At 45.1% G+C, this 24,717-nt stretch overlaps 1 protein-coding gene across 1 annotated transcript in view; it reads left to right on the top strand.

Moving 5' to 3' along the window:
• The window catches only part of LOC136872548 (protein commissureless 2 homolog), a 32,344-nt gene extending 8,026 nt beyond the window's left edge, over window positions 1–24,318 (top strand). Inside the window, exon 2 of the mRNA XM_067146345.2 lies at window positions 23,585–24,318. Coding sequence (XP_067002446.1) covers window positions 23,585–23,790 — 206 coding nt within the window. The 3' untranslated portion in view covers window positions 23,791–24,318. The remainder of the gene's footprint in view (window positions 1–23,584) is intronic.
• The last annotated feature ends 399 nt before the right edge of the window (window positions 24,319–24,717 follow it).

The following is a 24,717-nucleotide window of genomic DNA, read 5'->3' as shown; positions in this document are numbered from 1 at the left end:
TTCGATAGTAAATTATCGTGGGAGCCACACGTGCGGCAGCTAAAAGTGCAATGCGCCAAGGGGCTTAATCTCTTGAGGTTTATTAGCAGCACTAATTGAGGAGCGGATCGCACGGTGCTCCTGCGATTCTCTCGGGCACACATTTTATCGCGGTTAGACTACGGCAGTGCAGGATGTGGCTCAGCAAGCTAGTGTCCTTTCAAAGCTGAACAACATCCACCACAGCGGGGTTCGTTTGGCGACGGGAGCCATTCGAACAAGCTAGCCTGCTCGCTGAGTCTGGTGTGCCGTCTTTACACCTGAGGCGCGAGCAAATGCTTCTTTCCTATGCTGCAAATTTGCGACAGATGCCACTTCATCCAAGCTATCCTTGTGTGTTCAACAATGGCAACCTTTTGCTGTACGCCGCTTGTCCTCGAGCAACGCGGCCGGTTGGAATACGCTTGGATAGCAGTTACAGATTGTTTGACGTACCTTCTGTTCGTTGCCTTGTCAGACAACCAAGTGGGGTACCTCCGTGGGTTGTACGGCGACCAGAAATCATCCTGGATCTGCACATTGGCCCGAAGGAAAACACGGACCCTTGGATTTATCGGAGGCTATTCCTGTCCGTTGTTGGCCGCTATCCAGGTTCAGCCGTTATCTACACGGATGGTTCAAGGACAGAAACGAAGGTGGGCTGTGCGTTCGTTGTCGACAATAATAGGTTTCTTTTTGCTCTCTCGGAAACCTGTAGTGTGTACACAGCAGTGCTCTATGCTATCTGTGCAGCTCTGTGGTACACACTGTACAATGAGCGCCGACACTTCCTTGTGTGTACTGACTCCTTGATTTCGCTTCAGTCTATTGATACCTGTTTCCCTCGGCACCCTCTGGTGCAGCGGATCCAGGACCTGGTGGCCGGGTGTTCGGATGCCGGCACCAGAATTACATTTCTGTGGCACCCAAGCCACATGGGCATAGAGGGAAATGAATTAGCAGGTAAGGCTGCCAAGGAGGCAGTTACACTGCCCCCGTTGCCTTTCAAGGTTCCAGCAAGTGATATTCGCTCTCAGCTGAGACATCTGGTTATGTCCTATTGGGAGATGGGGTGGCAGGCCATTCCACTTCCCAATAAGCTGCGAGCGATAAAAGGAACAACGAAGGTTTGGAGGACTTCCCTTCGGGCTTCGCGGAGGGAAGCCGTGGTATTATGTCGTCTTCGGATCGACCATGGTATCCTGACTCACTCGCATCTTTTGAAAGAGGAACCGCCTGCGATGTGTACCTGCCGCGAACACCTTACCGTGGTGCACATCATTACGGAGTGTTTGGACCTGGTCGTTCTGCGCCGTAGTCTTAACCTTCCAAGTACTATCTCCCTTATCTTGCGAGATGACGAGCAGTCAGCAGACCTCGTCATCCGCTTTATGAGGGATAGTGATCTGTTTTATCGTGTGTGATGATGTCCTTTGTCCTAGTGTTTTTGTGTCTCTTGCGCTTTTAACCTATTGACTTCATTTTAGTTTGTGTTGCGTATTTGAATGTGTTATTTTAACGTCTAACGTAATTTATGTGTACATATCTGTACTACCAGGCAATTACTTATTCCTTAGTTTTCCTGTATTTTCTCCTATTTTATTAGAAAATAAGGCATTGTGTATCAGATCCACTGATTGTTTTAATCTCACCCTCATTTTTCTTCATCACCATTTTTTAAACTCTAGTCAGTGGATACTTTTAAAAATTTTAACTTCATATCTCATGTCGTTCATCTCGTTCCATTAGGGGCCGATGACCTTCGATGTTTGGCCCCTTAAACAAGCAGCGTGTAAGGGGATTCCGGATTGGGGTCGAGTTTCTTTGAATTGATTACCAGTAAATGAGAGTTAAGTGTGTCCAACGATATTGTTGGTATATGAGGTTCTTTAATTTTTTCTATTCCTATTGAACGTAACTGATTCCACGCATTAACTGTATTGAGATTTTTGGTTTGATTTCTGAATATTTAAATTTATTGTTTCTAATTAATTGTTTCGTTTTGTTCCGTAGACGACAGTATTGTTCCCACGAACCTGCTACGCAGGCGCAGCAGGGGGAGAGGTGATACTCCCACGTGGCGCGTCCCAGGTGGCGGATAGGGGGGTCCTAACCGGCTTGCCGGCGGACTTGAGGGAAATAAAATACCTCTCGCGGACCAAACACACACCCCCTGTGGGTGGGGGAGGCTGACGAATAATACACCCACGGTATCCCCTGCCTGTCGTGCGAGGCGACTAAAAGGGCCGACCAAGGGATGAATGAATTAGAACCATGCAACTACCTTTGATTCGTACCATCATGCGGGGAACACCATGGGTTGCATGTACTTGCGAGTAGTATCACTAATATGGTACGAAATATGTTTGTGATTCGTTGCAGTAAAAAGCCTGGCCTGGTGGATTCCAGTACCCGTGCGTTGTACCCATGTGGGCAACACCGCGGATCTGGGCGTAGCCTGTGAGTTGTACCACTATATGAGCGACACCGTGGGTCTGCGTTGCCTGTGATTAGTACTCACTATGTGCGGAACACCACGGGGCCCTTGGGACCGGCACCCGTGACTAGTACCCTAGGTGAGGAAACTCATCGGTTTGCGTTGGCTGTGAGTGACGCAATTGTGTGCGAAACACCATAGGTCTGCGTTACCTGTACGAAGTAGAATACTTGTGAGTAGTACCATCTTTTGTGGAACACCGTGAGTCTTCGCTACTTCTGATTAATACCCCAACATGACACATACCATGGTTCTATTTTACTCGCGACATGTACCATTCTGTGGGGCCTTAGACGTGGATTTTGCACCTCCTTTAGACACCAAGCATCATTGTGCTTTATAAGTGGTTCCTTGGTCGGTAATAATGTTATTTTTGATCTGTATTGAGTCCGCTCCACTGGTTTTTGTTTGTTTGTTTTGTGTTTTGTTGAGTTCCTGTCCATCCATTCATTCTTCATGCCATATTTAATTTTTATTTTGGTCAGTGGATGCCTTTGCAATTTTTGTTCTTTCATTTCATACCATTAGGGGCCGATGACCTTTGATGTTAGGCCCCTTAAAACAACAAGCATCATCATCATCATCACAGTATTGTTCGAAATCCGTTTGCTCTTTTGTTGCTCTGTACCTGCGAAACAAAGCATCACGGCGGGCCATTGTTGCTTTTATCTCAGTGTTTAACCACGGAGCAGGAGGGCGAGTAACCCTTGACTGCAGAACAGGAGCATGCTTGTCATAGAGTCCTAGCAATAAGGAGTTAAATTGTTGTACTTTCAAATTCACGTCGTGCAGATGTCGTATGTCGTCCCAAGGTAAATTATATGCGTCATATTGTAGTAGAGTTAAGTATATATTTTTCATGTCTCTGTAGTTTACATACTTAGCTTTACACTTCGGCACCCGCAGTGAGTAGCACATATAGATAAGATCGTGTATAGAGATGCCAGGGACAGAGATTTGTCCGTGCATGACAGCCTTATGGGGATTACTTGTCACTAAGTAGTCAATTAGAGTGTGGGCTGAGCCGTTACGTGTGTGTACGTGGTTAGTTGCGTCTAACGGTAAGATGGTCATGTCCATTGACATGAACAGCCTGCGAATTCGGTCCGAGTCACTAGTCTGGGTCAGGAGATTTATGTTAAAATCACCGAGGATTATGATGTGTTCGTAACCCGGTATAAGTTTCAGCAGATCCGCTTCAAGTGCGTCTATATTACTTACCTTGGGTGGCTTATATACTACTACTATTATCACTTTCTGGTTGTTGACAGTCGCCTCAAGGAACATATATTCAGTATGGGGAGTGTCATTGAGGGAAGATTTACAGATTATTTTGCTCTTAATGTCGTCTCTACAGTACACTGAAACACCACCGCCTCGTTTACCTGCGCGGTCATTCCTGAATAAAGTATACCCATCAATTTTTACAAGCGCGGAACTGATACTGTTAGTCAACCAACTTTCACTCAGGCCAATTAAATGCACATTTGTATCAGTAATTATAGAACGGACTTCGTCAAAGTGACTTAAAAGTGATAAACAGTTAATGTGGCAACATTGGAGGGTTCTAGGAAACTGCTACAAGGCACGTTTCAATAGGATTCCTGTGGGCTCGTGTTGGGTTAGGGGAGCTACTGGTGATTGTGAAGGAGGGTTGTCATTGTCTTGGAATACGTCCGGATGAATGGTATGCAGGAATTCCTCATCTGCTACAAGCACAGGCTCATTAGTCTTAGCCATTATCATGCATAACTAAAGAAACACTTACCGAGAATTTCCCAGGTACATTCGCTGACTCAATTCGCACACACTCAGATACACACACAAATATATACACATGAAAACTACTGAACATTTTAAGACTTAAACCTTAATTCACTGTTGCACCTGCTGAGTTTAGAGTTCTGTTCAAGTCACCTACAGTACTAATATATTCTTTCCTTCCATTATTTAGTAACACTACTATGCGTCCTTCGACTGTCCATATGCACTTATGCCCTAGGATATCCCTAGCTCTGTTTAGAATCTGTTTCCGGATACTCGTAAGCGATTCTGTTATTAGAAATTTAGATCTTTTGAGATGTTTTTTAACTCTCCAAATCCGGTTACGATCTTGAAACCTAAGGAACTTCACGATGATCGGTCGTCTTCCCGTCACTACGGCTTCAGCTGTTGTACGTTTCCGCTCACCAAGCCTGTGGCAGCGGTCATTGTCTCCCAGTGAGATGTCCAGTTGTAGCTTATATCTGATGAAGTCCGTAGTTTTTTTATACACATCTTCATCAGGTTCCTCGGCAACACCGTGCAGTAGGAGGCAGTTACGACGGCTATACTGAGCCAAATCGTCAATCATTTCTTCATGACGGGTTAGTGTCTCGTCCATCGTAGATATCTTAGTCCTTAGTTCGGCAATTTCAGTGGTCACTTGGTCCTTGAAGGTTTCAAAGTCGGCACTCAGGCTCTGTATTTCTTGTCGTGGGTTGGTAGCAGTGTCGCCAGCACTGGTGGTCACTGCTGCTAGGCGAGCTTGGAAGTCACTCAGTTGACTTTCAAAGACAGTTATTCTTTGATTAACTTCTTTAAGTGTCATGCTTTAGTGATATATTTCCACTATAGCACTGTACAAATGTTTTCAGTGACAAAGTTCGTACCTAGATGCGGTTGTTCTTGCTGTTTTCGCAGGATATAACAGAGAGCACTCACACTGCACCGGCCGCCATCTTTACTATCGAGCTCGGTATAAGACCTATCTGTGTCGGTGCGACGTAAAGCAAATAGCAGAAAAAATAATCACTCATGACTTGCTTGAATATTCTGAAGAGATACTTGCAAGCTGGTGAAGTTGTCACCAGTGGCCAAAAATCTCAAAGTGCCAATTTATCTTGAACAGATATAGCTTTCCTAAATTTCGTGTCCCTTGTTTTTATTTTCGGGTCAACCAGATTTAATAAATACTCGAAATCGGTCGGTGATATATGACTGAAATTCTTAAAATATGCACTTATTTCTTGCGATTTCAAATCCAGAACCAAATTGGAATTAGCTTTACCTTTGTAAAAGTCACCTCGCCACCATCGACGGGGATGTTTATAGTCCTCGATTAGGTAATAATAATAATGGCGTATGGCCTCCGGAGAGGCCTGGTGTAGGTTTTCCTCATAGACGGCCTATTAGGCGACCTGCATGTCTGTGAAGATGACCTAGGATGATTTCTAATGCTGAATGGGAATTAACTAATTAAGTTTAAAATCCCCGACCCGGCCAGGAATCGAACCCGGGACCCTCTGGACCAAAGGCCAGCACGCTAACCATTTAGCCATGGAGCCGGACCTCGATTATGTAATGCAGCAGAATATACACAGCACTTATGACGAGTACACTGGACGACATGGTTGCATGTGTCACAACGAACTCTGCAGAGCTACTGGTGTTCGCATTGAGGTTTGAAGAACGTACACGTTATACAAGGTTGCAGCCTCCTAGTGAGTACCCGCCTTAAGAGGCACGAGTTTCTTGCCAATTTTACACTAGACAATTAAAAAAAACCCTCCGTTTACTGTCATTTCTGCTCGACACAAACGTCTATAAATAATGACACGTTAAACAAGGGCAAGGCATGTCCATTCTAAATGGCCTCAATGTACACAATATATGGTTCAAAACAAATGGCCATGAACAAAATGCTAGGAGGCTTAAACTTTCCCTGTTTTGAAAGACACTTAAAATCCTACATAAGCTTATGGCCCGATGTAGCAGAGGCTAAGCCTATACTGCAGAGGGGTGAATAGATGGAAAATATTAAGTACCAAAATAGTTTGCACAATTTTGAATTTTAGAAAAACTTAAGTCACCCCCATACCAAGTTGAGTGGGAATTAATAGAGGGTGAACACTCTTTATTCCATAAATTTACATATATCCCAGCAGGGATTTCAACAGAGTCCTTAGACTTGCCGAAAATTTACATTTAAACAGAAACATTAGTATTTTACATTAAGAAAAGAAGTTTGAAGCATTCCCCTCAGCTTGTCTGGAGATATTACATGTTATATGTCTGTCATTACCTTTAGATGTTTGGCCTTCCGGCGACGGCAAGGCTGTCTCTTATTACGCCATACACACACTAGCCCGGAGCTATGAAGATGAAAATACTACCCTAAAGCGCCCACCTTATATAGCAACTCAGAGGGGAGAGTTTAAGAACTCTCTTGAGCTAGGCAGAATGCCTGTACTTACCCCTACACCTTGAGGGTGGGGGACGCACATGTAGAATACACCCCCTGTATCCCCTGCCTGTCGTAAGAGGCGACTAAAAGGGGCGACCATGGCGCGGATATGGATAGCAGTTTGGTATCCTGTATTGGATACCCTGTAGATGCGGGGCTGAATATATTCAGTGGTAATCCATGCCTGTCGTAGAAGGCGACTAAAAGGCTCATATGGTCATCGGTCCCCTCTATTTTTGTTGATTTTGAGGGTTATTTGTAGACCAATTCAAAATTCTTGATGTGTGTGCTGCTAGCAGATGGGCCTCTTACGTGTGTGACTACGCCCGAAGTCCCGCCGGTATTCCGGAAACTCACATCGGGTGGGAGCGTCATGTATCCGCGCAGTAGTATCCGCCTGACAAAACAGCTTCCCACACGGCCGAATGCCAGAAGGACATATTATTATTAATTATGTTTCAACTTTTCTCTATATTTATTACTATGTACACGCTATGGGTCATATGCTATTGCGGGAAGGGAGTTCTAGTGCTCATTGCCTCAGTCATTCCGTATTAGACATCGTCCAACATCGGACCCCGGGCAATACCGGCTACGACCAGATGGGTATTGCCTTGGCTGCTTGGTTCACCTACAGAGGCCCATGATCGGAGTGGATGGCATTCGCGGAGGATGATTTTGGGCATGGCTTCGAAACATCTTCGAACTGCCGAAGGTGGTCCCCCACCGAAGCCTTTAACTTGTGGTACCTTGAGTGGTTCAACTCCCTGGGAACAAGCGCAGCGTGAAGGAATGTGATCCATCTTCCCTAGGTTTCTGGTTGCTATCATAACTGATGGGAGTGTCTTCAAGCTGGTAAAGTTTATTTTGATTAGCAGGCACATAAAAGGTTTCTGTGGCGAACCGGAAGATCTGAAGTAAATGCGCAACTGTAGTTAATTGTAAAGACGCGCAGTGCCGTGCAGGCTGACCCGTTGCTCATGTGCGATCACTTAGGCGATATTCCTGTCGTAATGGAAGATCACGAGACCTTGAATCTGGTTCGTGCAGTTATCTTCCACCATAAGCTCATATTGAACACTGGCAACGAGTTGATGGAAGACCTGAAGCACCGTGCCGTGACACACGTCCGGCGCATTACGCGCAAAGTCAATGGCGAAGACATTGCCACGGGTGCGTTTATCGTCTCCTTCAAATTGTCAGTGTTGTCAGAGAAAGTCAAGGTAACAACCAATCGTTGCGGTGTGAGGCCGTACATCCCGCCTCCCATGCGAAGCTATCAGTGACAGAGATTCGGGCACATGGTATCTCGTTGCTCGAATCAGTCCCTGTGTGGTACATGTGGGAAAGTAGCTCACGGTTCAGGGGAGTCCACAACTCCGTACAAGTGCACTAACTGCCGTGGTCTTCATTCTCCTCGAGATCGGAACTGTCCGACCTATCAGAGTGACAAGAAGATCTAGGAGATCAAGACCCTGGATGGTCTTTCTTACCAGGAAGCGCGCCGTAAGTTTAATTCTCTGAATGCACCGGCCAAGACACTAGACACTAGACACTAGCATGATATCACTGACTCTTCCAGGTTCACCTTTTCCATTGCAACATCTTCCCAGAAGATTAGAAGATTGCTGCGCGTAAGACGGCAGTTGCTCCTGTGAACATGCGGCTCCGCCGGCATCGTCGACCAGGGCTGGGAAATCACCTCCCAGCCCGTCTAAACAAGAATCGACGGCGGGGAAGAAGACCGCCCATACCAGGCGTTCTTATACATCTCCTACAAATGGGGCCTCACGCCCTCCACCTGATTCTGCGCCAGCGGGTTTTCCTCCTGTGAAACCTGCGCGCTCCCTCGTAGGAAGAAACCCCGCCCCCGGACTGCGTCGAAGAAATTCAATGCATTTACGGTATCTCCATCTTCATGGAATATACGGAGGGACAAAAACTTCGCAATAAAAAACCGGCAAGTTACCTCGGAATCCCCATTGACGCAGGACTGAAATAATAATATATCGCTATTTGGTGTCTTAGGTCTTCTCTAAGTCAAGGAAAACAGCTACCAAATGCTGTTTGCAGAGAAACGCATCCTAGATAGAACTCTCCAGGCGTACCAAGTGGTCAGTGCTCGATTGAGCCGCACGAAGACCACACTGGTACTCGGACAAGAATCCTTGTTTCTCCTGACACCACACAAGTAGCCGACTTACCATCCTCTCAAATAGACTTCAGCTTCAACTTGTTTTTCCATTTTTCTGTAAATAATACGTGTTCAAATTTTGCAGGCATGAGATACTAAACTAATGGTGCGGTAGTCAAACTCTGACCTCAAAACTGGGTCTCCCATTTCATCAGCATCAACAGCCTCTTCATGTTCCAGGACCAAATTATCTACATCTTTACCTTGATACAACTGTTGGATATGCTCCTGCCATCTTTCTGCTTTGTCTTCTTTCCCTAGAAGTGGCTTTCCATCTGAGCTCTTAATATTCATACACCTAGATTTACTTTACGCATTTACATCCATATTTTGCATTGCCTGTTTCCATTTGTCCTTTTCATGATTGCTTCTCCGTAGCTACTCGATGTATCTCATACTTTCTCGATGTCGTTCTTCCATGGTCTCTCGGAAGTTCCGATGATTTTGATTACCATTTTGTCGTGAGTGGTCATAGGGTCGATTTCTTCTGTCCCTTCTAGATCCATTTCGGTATCGGTTGTACCGATAGTCTTCCTGTCTCCTATCCTCTCTCCTATAATGCGGAGGTAATCTTCTGCACTCTTCCTCCCTATTCAAGTCAGACCTGCGTTGTGGATTAGGGTAAGAGTACTGTCGATTTGCTCCTCTTCTCCCTGTTACATTTGCCTTCTCTTCTGGTCCAGAGATTTCCACGACATTCACTTGTGGATGGTGTGGTTTCGAAGGTCTTTGCGCCAGCTGAGCGTTAGTGTTATCCAGCTGTCGTAAAATTGCATCAGACTGAACTGCATTTTGAACATTAGCAGCTATCAAATTGCGTTGTACCTCTAGCGGGGATTGCTTCTCTAGAGCTCTAATTAAATCCGTTTCTGATAATGGAGCGTCCAACTCTTTCATTTGCCTAAGCTGTAGGGCGAAATAGTCCGCATAGCGTGTAGGTCCATCAACATTATATTTCCTGGAGTATAATTCTAATCTAAGATTTTGTTGATGGTCCGAACTCCAATATTTCTGCAGTAATGCCCTTTTGAAACCTTCAAACACAAAGAGGTGATACTCCCACGTGGCGCGTCCCAGGTGGCGGATAGGGGGGTCCTCACCGGCTTGCCGGCGGACTTGAGGGAAATAAAATACCTCTCGCGGACCAAACACACACCCCCTGTGGGTGGGGGAGGCAGACGAATAATACACCCACGGTATCCCCTGCCTGTCGTGAGAGGCGACTAAAAGGGGCGACCAAGGGTTGATTGTATTAGAACCATGAAACTACTTGTGATTCGTACCACCACGCGGAGAACACCAAGGGTCGCTTTTACTTGTGCGTAGTACCACTACATTAGGTACGAAATTGGCTGTGATTAGTAGCACACAGGAGCACCGTGCGGTCGGCTTTTGCAGTACCTGTGATTAGTACCACCATATGAGCAGGACCGTGGGATGATAGCTACCATGGTTCTGCCTTGCCTATGATTAGTACCCACTATATGAGGAACACCACGGGATAGGGAGAGGTCCCTGTGGTTAGTACTCTTATGTGATGAACACCATAGGTTTGCGTTGCCTGTAAATGGCGCCGCAAAGTGAGAAAAACATAGGTCTGTATTCTATGTCGAATTTCATAAGCTCTGAGTAGTACAATAATGTGTGGCATACCGCAAGTCTCTGCTACTTTTGATTAGTACCGCAACAGAACAAATACCATGGTTCTACATTGCTAGCGATCAGTACCGTTATGAGGGGCCGATAACTTCGATTTAGGACCCCCTTTTGACTGCACGCATAATCGGTTGTGTTATGCTATAGCAGTACTCCCTTGGTCAGTAATACTCTTTTGTCACGTCAGTTTATGTGAATGTGCGACATTGCGGGTCGCATCCACTGATTGTTTTAAATTCATGTCCATCCATCCATTCATTCTTCGTTCTCACGCTTTTGAATTCTGGTCAGTGGTGAATTTTAGACTTTTAATATGTCATTCCATTTCGCCTTATTTCGTATCATTAGGGGCCGATGACCTCGATGTTAGGCCCCTTTAAACAACAATCATCATCATCATCATCATCATGAAACGTTCAAAATTCTCAAAAGTATAGCGGAACGCGTGATACCAATTCACAGCTCCTCCGTCTACGAATTTCTCCGCAGTTCTGAGTTGTCGATCGGGTGGAATTTTGTTTTCTTTCATGTACTCCTCCAGCTCACGGATAAAGTCATTGGGAGACTGTTCCTGAGTGCCGCTAAATTTCCTAGGTTTATCCTCGCCCGTCCGTATAATATTTATAATTTGGGGAACATTCCCAATTGGTGAACTAGCTATTTCGGGATTGAAAAGATTTAAGTTAACAGGGCTTTGTTGACCCTCTTCGTTATCCAGCTCCGTCCGAACATTTACATTTGCCTGTTCTTTGACCGTTTCTTCGATCTGTCTCTGGCGATCTAGAATGGAATTTATGAAGACCCTCGTACTTCTGTCTTGAAGTTTGAGGAAGTTGACGTCCTTTTCCAGTTTTTTCATCGTATCGGCCGTTTCTCCGACTCGGAGACTGTTCACACGAACTTCTGATAGAGTACTAACTTTATCTGTAATGTTTGTTTTATCCTCATCCATGATGGTCTTTATATCGTCGAATTGGAGATTTAATTCCTCAATCTCAATCCTATTTACCTGACAACTACTCTTGACATCCGTGAGATCTTCACTCCCACGAACCTGCTACGCAGGCGTAGCAGGGGGAGAAGTGATACTCCCACGTGGCGCGTCCCAGGTGGCGGATAGGGGGGTCCTAACCGGCTTGCCGGCGAACTTGAGGGAAATAAAATACCTCTCGCGGACCAAACACACACCCCCTGTGGGTGGGGGAGGCTGACGAATAATACACCCACGGTATCCCCTGCCTGTCGTGAGAGGCGACTAAAAGGGGCGACCAAGGGATGATTGAATTAGAACCATGAAACTACTTTTGATTCGTACCATCACGCGGGGAACACCATGGATTGCCTGTACTTGCGAGTTGTACCACTATGTTCGGTACGAAATGGGTTTGTGTTTAATAGTAGTCATGAGCGTGGCCTGGGGGTTTCCAGTACCCGTGCGTCGTACCCATATGAGCACCACCGCGGGTCCGGGCGTAGCCTGTGAGTTGTACCACTATATGAGCGACACCGTGGGTCTGAGTTGCCTCTGATTAGTATCCACTCTGTGAGGAACACCGCGGGGCCCGTGGGACCGGCATCCGTGCCTAGTACACCTAGGTGAGGAAACTCATTGGTTTGCGTTGGCTATGAGTGGCGCCATTGTGTGAGAAACACCATAGGTCTGCGTTACCTGTACGAAGTACAATACTTGTGAGTAGTACCGTCTTGTGTGGAACACTGTGAGTTTCGCTACTTTTGATTAGTACCCCAACATGCCAATACCATGGTTCTACTTTACTCGCGACATGTACCATTCTGTGGGGCCTTAGACATGGATTTTGCACCCCTTTCGCCATCAAGCATCATCGTGCTTTATGAGTGGTCCCTAGGTCAGTAATCAATTATGTATGATCTTTGAGTGTGATCCACTGTATTTTGGTTGTTTGTTTCCTTTTTTTTTTTGGGTTCAAGTCCATCCATTCATTCTTCATGACGATATTTTTTTTTGCTCAGTGGATGAATTTGACATTTTTGTTCTTTCATTACGTACCATTAGGGGCCGATGACCTCGATGTTAGGCCCCTTTAAACAACAAGCATCATCATCATCATCAGATCTTCACTCCGTGATTTTCTTTATATCGTCGAATTGGAGATTTAATTCCTCAATCTCAATTCTATTTACCTGGCAACTACTCTTGACATCCGTGAGATCTTCGCTGATTTTTTCTAAGATCTTTCCTGACGTCGCCTATTTCCTTTGCCTGTTCTACCTTAGCATCCGATACCTCCTTTTTTATGGAGTCGACTTCTTCCCTAACATTGTCCATACTAGCTTTGACAAGGGCTATATCACTCTGAAGTGAGGTGACTTTGCCAGCGAGAATCTTGTTATCCTCTTGTAATTGTTGAGTTAAATGTGTAACCTTTTCCAGCGTTTTATTTTGATTTTCCTGACACTCTAGCGCGATTTTATCAATACGACAATGTGTCTCTTCCAACTTCGCAAGAAGTTCATCCAGACCTTTCCGTGACTCTTCTTGAGCCTTTTTGTTTTCCTCTTGGATTACTCTTCCCATAAGGTTCATCCGTTTTTCTACCTGTTCTATAGTTTTCCTATTTTCTTCACGAGCTACCCTATTTTCTTCACGGGCTACTCTATTTTCTTCCATCACTTTAGCTAAAGTGTTCGTCGTTTCCTCACGTGCTTTTCTATTTTCCTCCTGGTTATTGTCCATGCACTGAGTCAGCGCAGCCAACAACGCCCTAATCTCATCCATTACTAATACGGATCAGTTATACAATGCGAACCTAGCCAGCGGACTTCAATAATGCCATGAATCCCCCCTAAAGTATGGTCATCAAGCATAAGTGAAATTAAGTGTTTACAACGAGCATCATTCTTTCAGAAAGCATGATATTACTACTATAAAATGATAAGTAATTCGCGTAATTTGTCAGAATTTTAAATATAGCAAAACAAGATGGTTCAAAATGTAAAATTTTATAAAGTGCCGAATATTACGATTATGATCCATCATGTCAATCCATCGTGCCCCACGGTGAAGGAATCCAATTAATATCTGCCCGTTTAAGCCACGACTAACATATTAGAGGCACGAGACCCCCTCAAGGGTGCTCAGTAAGGGATTGACATGTTCCATAAAAAAATGGTGTGGATCAAGGAAATGGGCAGATATCCGTAAATAATGAACCATCGAAATACAAATTAATGGTGGATAATTTATTCCAAAATAATTCCGTCCTTCTAAAATTATGATTGTGTGAGATGAACACTAAAAGTTTAATCTTACGTTGACTCTTGCCGTACATCCAAAAATTGAAAGCAAATGGGATGGTACATGTTAATGAACTCTCATTAATTCTGACAAAAATTTGTTTTCATGAAAGTCAATTTTATCGAATATTATTTCCACGAACCTGCTACGCAGGCGTAGCAGGGGGAGAGGTGATACTCCCACGTGGCGCGTCCCAGGTGGCGGATAGGGGGGTCCTAACCGGCTTGCCGGCGGACTTGAGGGAAATAAAATACCTCTCGCGGACCAAACACACACCCCCTGTGGGTGGGGGAGGCTGACGAAAAATACACCCACGGTATCCCCTGCCTGTCGTGCGAGGCGACTAAAAGGGGCGACCAAGGGATGAATGAATTAGAACCATGAAACGACTCTTGATTCGTACCATCATGCGGGGAACACCATGGGTTGCATCTACTTGCGAGTAGTATCACCAACATGGTACGAAGTATGTTTGTGATTCGTTACAGTAAAAAGCCTGGCCTGGTGGATTCCAGTACCCGTGCGTTGTACCCATGTGGGCAACACCGCGGGTCTGGGCGTAGCCTGTGAGTTGTACCACTATATGAGCGACATCGTGGGTCTGCGTTGCCTGTGATTAGTACTCACTATGTGCGTAACACCACGGGGCCCTTGGGACCGGCACCCGTGACTAGTACCCTAGGTGAAGAAACTCATCGGTTTGCGTTGGCTGTGGGTGGCGCCATTGTGTGCGAAACACCATAGGTCTGCGTTACCTGTACGAAGTACAATACTTGTGAGTAGTACCATCTTTTGTGGAACACCGTGAGTCCTCGCTACTTCTGATTAATACCCCAACGTGACACATACCATGGTTCTATTTTACTCGCGACATGTACCATTCTGTGGGGCCTTAGACGTGGATTTTGCACCCCCTTTAGACACCAAGCATCATTGTGCTTTATGAGTGGTTCCTTGGTCGGTCATAATGTTATTTTCGTTCTCTGTTGAATCCGATCCACTGGTTTTTGTCTTTGTTTGTTTGTTTTGTGTTTTGTTGGGTTCCTGTCCATCCATTCATTCTTCATGACATTTTTTTTTATTATTTTGGTCAGTGGATGCCTTTGTAATTTTTGTTCTTTCATTTCGTACCATTAGGGGCCGATGACCTTCGATGTTAGGCCCCTTAAAACAACAAGCATCATCATCATCATCGAATATTATTTTGAATGCTATATTTGATTTTGCTTAGAGAATGATGCTCGTGCGCATGTCAAAATAAGCCGGAAAATCTGGAACAAGATTTTGAATGCTTAAGTTATATGACTGGTCAAAAGATGAAAATACAAAAAAAAAAAAAAAAAAAAAAAAAAAAAATTATAAAATTATTTTTTTGTTTAAGGGGAACTTATTTTCACTTGCTAATTATTTCTCCAATTTAACTCGACCTTTCAGTGATTATCTGTTCAGCGTAACAGCATACACGTGACATTATGTGATAAAAGTAAGCAAGAAAGAGGAATGAAAAAAAAAAAGTTAAATCTTTAATCATGTGTCATGACCTTAACACAACGCCGAAAATCAAAATAACGATGGTAACACACACGTTAATAATTCACAATAAAAATAAAATCACTCAACCTGTAGAAAGAACAAAATAAAAATGCACGAAATAAGTCTCCCGTTACCATCATCCAAGGAAAGAATTATAACCAACTACAACTATGGATACTATTTTACAAATATACACACACGTCCACACGTTATCCGTTCATTTCATGGGAATGGTAGACTCCCATAAATAATGATTTACACCTATAAGTAATCCATCCGGTACAAATAGTCTGGGTAATGATGACTAAAAATATTGCCGATATTTACATCGAACTCAGGACGTTACCAAAATATAGCATATATCGAGGAGTTGAGTAATATTATATAGCTACGATTTGTTATTATTGTGATGACGCTCATCCAGTATGACAAAAAGCTCTCACCATCTCATACACTCAATTTTATTTTGTAGGAAGACATGTGGTTTACCTCGTGGTTCAATAATTTATGAAGACGCTATCGCCTATAGTTTTCTCACGAAAACAACAACTTGCAAATACATCAAAATGACGATACATTATTCCTAAATATCCATTCAGCATAGCACGCAACATCGCAGAAAATAGATTACATGTGCTTTTGTTCATAGAGACGCGAAGATTCGCCTCCAAATAGCACATAAAATCACCATAATCCATGCCACATTTCTCCACATGGCACAATGTGACCACGAACTTGCTACTCAGGCGTAGCAGGGGGAGAGGTGATACTCCCACGTGGCGCGTCCCAGGTGGCGGATAGGGGGGTCCTAACCGGCTTGCCGGCGGACTTGCGGGAAATAAAATACCTCTCGCGGACCAAACACACACCCCCTGTGGGTGGGGGAGGCTGACGAATAATACACCCACGGTATCCCCTGCCTGTCGTGCGACGCGACTAAAAGGGGCGACCAAGGGATGAATGAATTAGAACCATGAAACTACTCTTGCTTCGTACCATCATGCGGGGAACACAATGGGTTGCATGTACTTGCGAGTAGTATCACTAACATGGTACGAAATATGTTTGTGATTCGTTGCAGTAAAAAGTCTGGCCTGGTGGATTCCAGTACCCGTGCGTTGTACCCATGTGGGCAACACCGCGGGTCTGGGCGTAGCCTGTGAGTTGTACCACTATATGAGCGACACCGTGGGTCTGCGTTGCCTGTGATTAGTACTCACTATGTGCGGAACACCACGGGGCCCTTGGGACCGGCACCCGTGACTAGTACCCTAGTTGAGGAAACTCATCGGTTTGCGTTGGCTGTAAGTGGCGCCATTGTGTGCGAAACACCATAGGTCTGCGTTACCTGTACGAAGTACAGTACTTGTGAGTAGTACCATCTTTTGTGGAACACCGTGAGTCTTCGCTACTTCTGATTAATACCCCAACATGACACATACCATGGTTCTATTTTACTCGCGACATGTACCATTCTGTGGGGCCTTAGACGTGGATTTTGCACCCCCTTTAGACACCAAGCATCATTGTGCTTTATAAGTGGTTCCTTGGTCGGTAATAATGTTATTTTCTTTCTCTATTGAATCCGATCCACTGGTTTTTGTTTTTGTTTGTTTTATTTTGTGTTTTGTTGGGTTCCTGTCCATCCATTCATTCTTCATGACATTTTAAATTTTTATTTTGGTCAGTGGATGCCTTTGTAATTTTTGTTCTTTCATTTCGTACCATTAGGGGCCGATGACCTTCGATGTTAGGCCCCTTAAAACAACAAGCATCATCATCATCATCATGTATTGAGTCCGATCCACTGTTTTTTGTTTGTTTGTTTTGTGTTTTGTTGAGTTCCTCTCCATCCATTCATTCTTCATGCCATATTTTATTTTTAATTTGGTCAGTGGATGCCTTTGCAATTTTTGTTCTTTCATTTCGTACCATTAGGGGCCGATGACCTTTGATGTTAGGCCCCTTAAAACAACAAGCATCATCATCATCATCATCATCAGCACAATGTGAGAGGAACAATAGCGAAAGTAATTCGCAACATCCGTCCTAAATATCACGGGAAAATTCTCATAAATGACTGGAACCACATGTAAATATAATAATCAGACAATGTCCTCCCTTGAAAGTATGAAATCGGATCCAAACGAAAGCTATCCGTATCGTTAGCGTAGCGTTAATGTGTCAGATGAGCCTGCTCCCTCGTGCAAAATATAGCAAACACTTTTGGCAAAATATAAGAGAAATACATTCCGAAGAATGAAAATATCACGCGCACACAATCCTCAGTATTATAGTAATTGAATGGAAACGTAAAATTCCTTAAAGGTTAACTGATGGCTGATATTTAAACCAGATACTTGTCTGATGACATGACTTATTGAAACCCGCGTGGTCGATGATGTTGACATACAGTCATCACGCACCTTAAAATCACATAGTAAGAGAAAAACTACAAGTTCAACGTCGAACTGTCCCGGCATTCGCCTTAGTGCAGGAGAATGGAAAAGCACGGAAAACCATTCTCAGGACAGCCGACGGGCGAGGCCAGGCGAGAAATGCAGCACTGTGCCCCAGGCCCGTCTCCCGAATGCAGAGGCGTAGAGCCGTGACCACCTCTCCTCTGCTCGGTAGGCCGGTCAGAGTACAGAGCATATGGGACAACAACCCACTCTATATCTACCGACGAGTGAGAGAACGAGAATATTCTAGTGCATGTTCGCCACCTATCTTCTGAGCTCTGACGTCACACCTCGTAATTCAATTGACGTCCTGAATTCCTCGACGTTGTAAATAACTTGTCCCCTAATATAATTAATTCCATAATTAATTAATTTAATTCCCAAATATGATTATTCAGGCCTTCGTGAAATGGGATATCACAGCTTTTACGCACACTTGTTGGAGAATGTTTATTAGGACATCGAATCTGTAGTTGTAATATGACGAAAGATTTTGAATGCAATACTTGTGGGTGAAAAGTTCAACCGGATTAAAATTTTCCCCGTCTTCACTTGCGGTGATAACATTGTCTCTCACCCCTCAACAGGTTACACAAAAGATAAACAAAAAAATCATCTCTTTGAATTCCCCTGCCGGCACTCTGCGCGGGACACCTGGGGTACAGTCCGGTCTTATAAAATTCACTGCCAATTACAATAGACCTAAAATTTCACAATACTCACACTTTACACACACATACACACGGGCGCGCGCGGGGGACTGCAAACTAACGTGCGCTTCACACATACTACATCCGGTGGACTGCGACTTGTTACTAGGCGGCGATGCAATCTGCATACGTCTGCACTACAGTTGTAACAAAAGTTCATGCACTGACTTTCTAAGCGGTCGGAAAAAACACACAGACCTTCGAAGTAAGCAGTTCACTAAAGCCCTTCTTCCTTCTCGTGTTAGTGTCCCAAAAACAGGGTTGTTAACAAGGAGCGACTCTAAGTTAACAACAACGCACCGTAAAGAAAGTGGGTATCGTCTGCGGTATTCCCTACCGGATCGAAAATGCTAGAGGCGCCGAGGTGCCGGAATGTTGTCCCTCAAGTGTTCTTTGTAAATTAACCAAAGCACCTTCAGACTGAGCCACAGGATCGAACCTAGAGACACCGAAGTGCCGGAATTTAGTCCCTCAAAAGTTGTTTGTAAATTAACCAAGCACCTTCAGATTCAGCCACAGGATCGAACCTAGAGATGCCGAGGTGCAGGAATTTTGTCCATCAAGAGTTCTGCCGTGCACGACTAGGCTGCGCTAGGATCGAACCCAGAGACGGTAAGGTGCTGGAATTTAGTTCCTCAGAAGTTCTTCCGAGCTCTACCGGACTGAGCTAGGATCGAACCTGGAGACGCTGAGGTGCTGGAATTTTGTCCCTCAGGAGTTCTTTGTAAATTACTGAGCAAATTCTGACTGAGCCAGGATCGAACCTGGAGACGCTGAGGTGCCGGAATTTACTCCCTCAGAAGTTCTGCCGTGCACGACCAGACTGAGCCACAGGATCGAACCTAGAGACACCGAAGTGCCGGAATTTAGTCCTTCAGAAGTTCTTTGTAAATTAACCAAGCACCTTCAGACTCAGCCACAGGATCGAACCTAGAGATGCCGAGGTTCAGGAATTTTGTCCCTCAAGAGTTCTGCCGTGCAAGACCAGTCTGAGCCACAGGATCGAACCTAGAGACACCGAAGTGCCGGAATTTAGTCCTTCAAAAGTTCTTTGTTAATTAACCAAGTACCTTCAGACTGAGCCACGGGATCGAACCTGAAGACGCCGTGGTGCAGGAATTTAGTCCCTCAGAAGTTCTTTGCTATTTAACCAGGCACCTTCAGACCGAGCCACAGGATCGAACGCGCAGACGCCGAAGTGCAAGACTTTAGCCCCTCAAGAGTTCTACCGACAAGGCTGAACGACCGGACTGAGCCAGGATCGAACCTGCTATATTAAAAAGCTAGCGCCTGTGAGCTACTCAGCCCGACCCGGCAAGAGAGAGCAGGCTTAAAGTCTGCTGCTGATACTTATGGCGTAGGCTGTAAGCGTGCGATGGACTTTGCACCGGGCGAAACTCGCTGATGCAGTACATTCCAGCGAGTGTCCGTGCGCTGGCCGATTCGAAGCAGCTTGTGTGTTTGCTTCAAGCTCACTCTAATACATCGTTTTAATAAAACACATCCACGATATTTTTCTTGCTAGGCCACGAACCTGCTACGCAGGCGTAGCAGGGGGAGAGGTGATACTCCCACGTGGCGCGTCCCAGGTGGCGGATAGGGGGGTCCTAACCGGATTGCCGGCGGACTTGAGGGAAATAAAATACCTCTCGCGGACCAAACACACACCCCCTGTGGGTGGGGGAGGCTGACGAATAATACACCCACGGTATCCCCTGTCTGTCGTGCGAGGCGACTAAAAGGGGCGACCAAGGGATGAATGAATTAGAACCATGAAACTACTCTTGATTCGTACCATCATGCGGGGAACACCATGGGTTGCATGTACTTGCGAGTAGTATCACTAACATGGTACGAAATAGGTTTGTGATTCGTTGCAGTAAAAAGCCTGGCCTGGTGGATTCCAGTACCCGTGCGTTGTACCCATGTGAGCAACACCGCGGGTCTGGGCGTAGCCTGTGAGTTGTACCACTATATGAGCGACACCGTGGGTCTGCGTTGCCTGTGATTAGTACTCACTATGTGCGGAACACCACGGCGCCCTTGGGACCGGCACCCGTGACTAGTACCCTAGGTGAGGAAACTCATCGGTTTGCGTTGGCTGTAAGTGGCGCCATTGTGTGCGAAACACCATAGGTCTGCGTTACCTGTACGAAGTACAGTACTTGTGAGTAGTACCATCTTTTGTGGAACACCGTGAGTCTTCGCTACTTCTGATTAATACCCCAACATGACACATACCATGGTTCTATTTTACTCGCGACATGTACCATTCTGTGGGGCCTTAGACGTGGATTTTGCACCCCCTTTAGACACCAAGCATCTTTGTGCTTTATAAGTGGTTCCTTGGTCGGTAATAATGTTATTTTCGTTCTCTATTGAATCCGATCCACTGGTTTTTGTTTTTGTTTGTTTGTTTTGTGTTTTGTTGGGTTCCTGTCCATCCATCCATTCATTCTTCATGGCATTTTTTATTTTTATTTTGGTCAGTGGATGCCTTTGTAATTTTTGTTCTTTCATTTCGTACCATTAGGGGCCGATGACCTTCGATGTTAGGCCCCTTAAAACAACAAGCATCATCATCATCATCATTTCTTGCTAGGAAGGGACTACGCATCTCTAACCCGGTGCCGGAACTCTAGGTCTGCACAAGGCCTACTCGCAAAGCATAACGCCTAAACAGCAGGGATTAAATTACACTGTAAATGCTAGGGAGCGGCTAGCTGCTTCCCCGTTCCTAGCCCTAAGAATCCGTTTTACGACCGGATGCTCTTGCTGACGCAAAGGCTAGGATTTTAAATCGCAAGGATCTGTTTTACAGTCGGATGCCCTTCTTGACACAACGACTAAGATTTTAAATCGCAAAAATCTGTTTTACAGCCTGATGCCCTTCTTGACGCGAGAACTAAGATTTTAAATCGCAGTATCCAGTGTCTTACTTTACTAATAATTGTTTTACGTCCGGATGCCCACCATAACGCAAGAACCATGATTTTAAATCACAGGAATCTGTTTTACGCCCGGATGCCCTTCCTGACGTAACACAATCGGGATTTATTCTTGCTAAGTCACTTCCGCTAGTAGCAAAGGATGTTGCTTGCTTTGACTCTGAGTTCGTAGGAAAGAGGGCAGCACGATACTCTATTGTTTAAAGATGGCAGCTGTTAAAAAGCACTTGGCTTTGATAAGCATGTGGAATTTTTCAAATTTCCCGCTACCACGTGCGTATGGGGTTTAGTGCCGTTATGATGGCAGCACGATGCTCTGTTGATTAAAGGCGGCCGCTTGTCAGAAAAGCATGTGGCTTTGTTTGCTCTGTTAATTAAAAATGGCGGATGACAGATGTCAAGAAAGTAACGTGGAAATTGCCGCCACCACATTTCAAGGTAGTAACAAAAGATGGCTCTCTTGATTAAAGATGGCTGCTGTCAAAAAGCACGTGGGTTTTTTCATATTGCCCGCAGTGCCGTAAAGATGGCAGCACTAAGGTTAGGGATGCAAGATGGCGGATGACAGCTGTCAAAAATGCACGTGGCTTTGTAAAGCATGTAGAATTTTTCAAATTGCCCGCCACCACATGCCTATGAGGTTTAGTGCCGTTAAGATGGCAACACTGAGGTTAGCGATGCGTTGTTCCTGTTGAGGTTTTGTGCCGTTAAGATGGCAGCACTGAGGTTAGCGATACGTTGTTGTTTAAATATGGCGGATGACAGCTGTCAAAAAAGCACGTGGCTTTGTTTACAAATTCAAACCTCGCGCCAAAATTCAAATCTCTCGCCAAAATTCAAATTTCCCGCGTTGTGTAGGAGGCCTCTGCGGAGGTCCTGTGGAGGTGGAGACCGCCGAACTCTTCAGTTATACTACTGACGGCTCCCCACATAATAACGCCAGGAGTAACACTCCTCTGCTTCTCCAAAATATCTGAAGAATGAGACCTCTTCCCAGGTCGCCACCATACACACAGACGATGGTCATCCGAGGTAGTACAGAACCGCGATTCCTCACTGAACACAATCCGATTCCGTTCATCAGCAGCCCATGCTTCCCGGTCACGCAGCTGTTTGTGTTGTGTTGTTGACGGCAGTGTACAGTAATTCTGTAGTCTGGCTGCTGCTATTCTCCGACCAACGGTGCGGGATGGCGAAGAATCTTGCAGGGAGTCCATTACGTGTTCTCGAATAGCAGGCAACGATGTGAAAGGGTAACGATGTACTTGGTGCACAATACGCCGATCCTCCCTTGCGATGGTCAGACCTGGTCGACTGGAACCTTGAAGGCGAGTATGCCTGCCCTCACGTCGCCATGAGTCCGACATCGAACCACTGTCACATCCGAATGCCCCACAAGTCTGAATTGCATGATTCAACCAGCCGGCCAAATTGACCCCCTTTCAAACTCTGTCAGGTGCTCAAAACGCTGCCCCACACGAGTACGCGGCATCTGCATGTCCTTCACAGTGATAACTCATCTCACGCTGTTCACGCCCCATATATACTCTACCTGACATGGTAACAAGACTAAACATGAACCAAACAAATGCACACTGGTGGCACTGTGTTATAGAATATTGCGACTCTAATCATTTACATGCCTGCCGATGGTGTCTACGTGTACGGAGTTACGTTGAAATCTGACCATTACTTCTGGGTGGTTCAAATTTTATTATCGGACAGTGCATTTCAAGTTTGAGGACCTGAACTTCCTTAGAAGAGCTTTCCACACTTTCTTTGAAGCTCAGTTCACACACAGCCCCTCTAATACGGTGCGTCGTGCCTACACAACATGACACTTAACTGCTGCTGGTTCAGACCAAAGTATGCGTTCGAAATTCAAGCGCAATTCACACGTATCGAAATACCGCGAAATAAATCAAGGAGACAAATTAAAACTAATAATACAATAAATCTCTGGCGTGCAAGCATAACCCGGATAATAAGGAGTTTGCTGTGGTAAGAAGGAGCCGTTTTAGATTGACATGTCTGGTCTGCACTGATATTTTCTGTGTTTTGCAGTGGTCGCCAGTGGAGCAGCAGTGGACATGGAGTCTCTCCCGAGCTACACCATAGTCTCCGGTCTCCCAACCTACGAAGAGGCGCTACAACAGCTGCGCTGTGCCCGCGAACCGCCGCGCCCTCAGCCTCTGTCGGTGCTTGAGTTGCTGCAGCTCTACGAGTACAAGGCGCAGCATGCTGCCAGGTCGCGATCCACCAAAGTCTAACAGTCCATCACGTGGTCTGTTCCAAGAAGACCATGTTTGCACCGCCCTGAGGAGTACAGCAATGTCAGCCTTGGAAATCTACGACCACCGGAGAAATTACAGAAACATAAATCTGTGTTGAGGGGAATGAGAGAGTTTCCTCGATTTATTTCAACCTCTACAGACCCAGGAGAAAGGTTTCAAACTCAAAATGCAATACCTTTATACAGGGTAACGCGGGAGGAAAGGGCAATATTCTACAATGCGGTGAAAAATTTTAATATTGACTGTAAACGCTTATAACCTGGAAAAATATGTTTATTGTTCCTGTTACGGGGTTACCCGTGGAATGCAGAGGTGAAAGAAGGTGCGGGCTGGAATGGGTCTAACTACAAAGCTGAGATATTGAATAAATTGCATTAAAGGTTATATTTTCAGAAAATAGTAAAACTTAACAATATTCACATAAAACTTTAGATTTTAACAAATAACAACAAGTCAAATCAAGTACAAGACCAGGAAAGCCAAGATTTAGAGACAATTAAACAATCTGGGCCACAAGCCCTAATTTTTACAATTTCTGAGCACTCAACTCACAACCGCATATTACCTGTTCCGAGGTATCAGTGGAACAGCAGAGGTGAAAGAAGGTGCGGGGGTGAACAGGTCTCAGGCTACGAAATTAAAGTTAATTTAAAATTTAACAAGGTTATATTTTCTTTTCAAAATCAAGAAATAACAAGCATGGCAGGTACAGAGTAGCAAGGCAACAAAAGTACAATTACAGTATTTACAGGATTTGGGCTTCGAGCCCCGAACTCACAATTCATGAGCAATTAGCCCAGCTTTACCCCAAACAAGTTTCAACAGAGGGGCAGAAAACCCCGTTCACGCCCAGGAGCACTTGCTCCAAATTACACAGTAAAACCTCCTCGAGGCATACAACAC

The sequence above is a fragment of the Anabrus simplex genome, chromosome 4 (genome assembly GCF_040414725.1).
Source record: "Anabrus simplex isolate iqAnaSimp1 chromosome 4, ASM4041472v1, whole genome shotgun sequence".
In the NCBI taxonomy this organism is placed as follows: Eukaryota; Metazoa; Arthropoda; class Insecta; order Orthoptera; family Tettigoniidae; genus Anabrus; species Anabrus simplex.
This window is presented reverse-complemented; position numbering and strand designations above follow the sequence as displayed.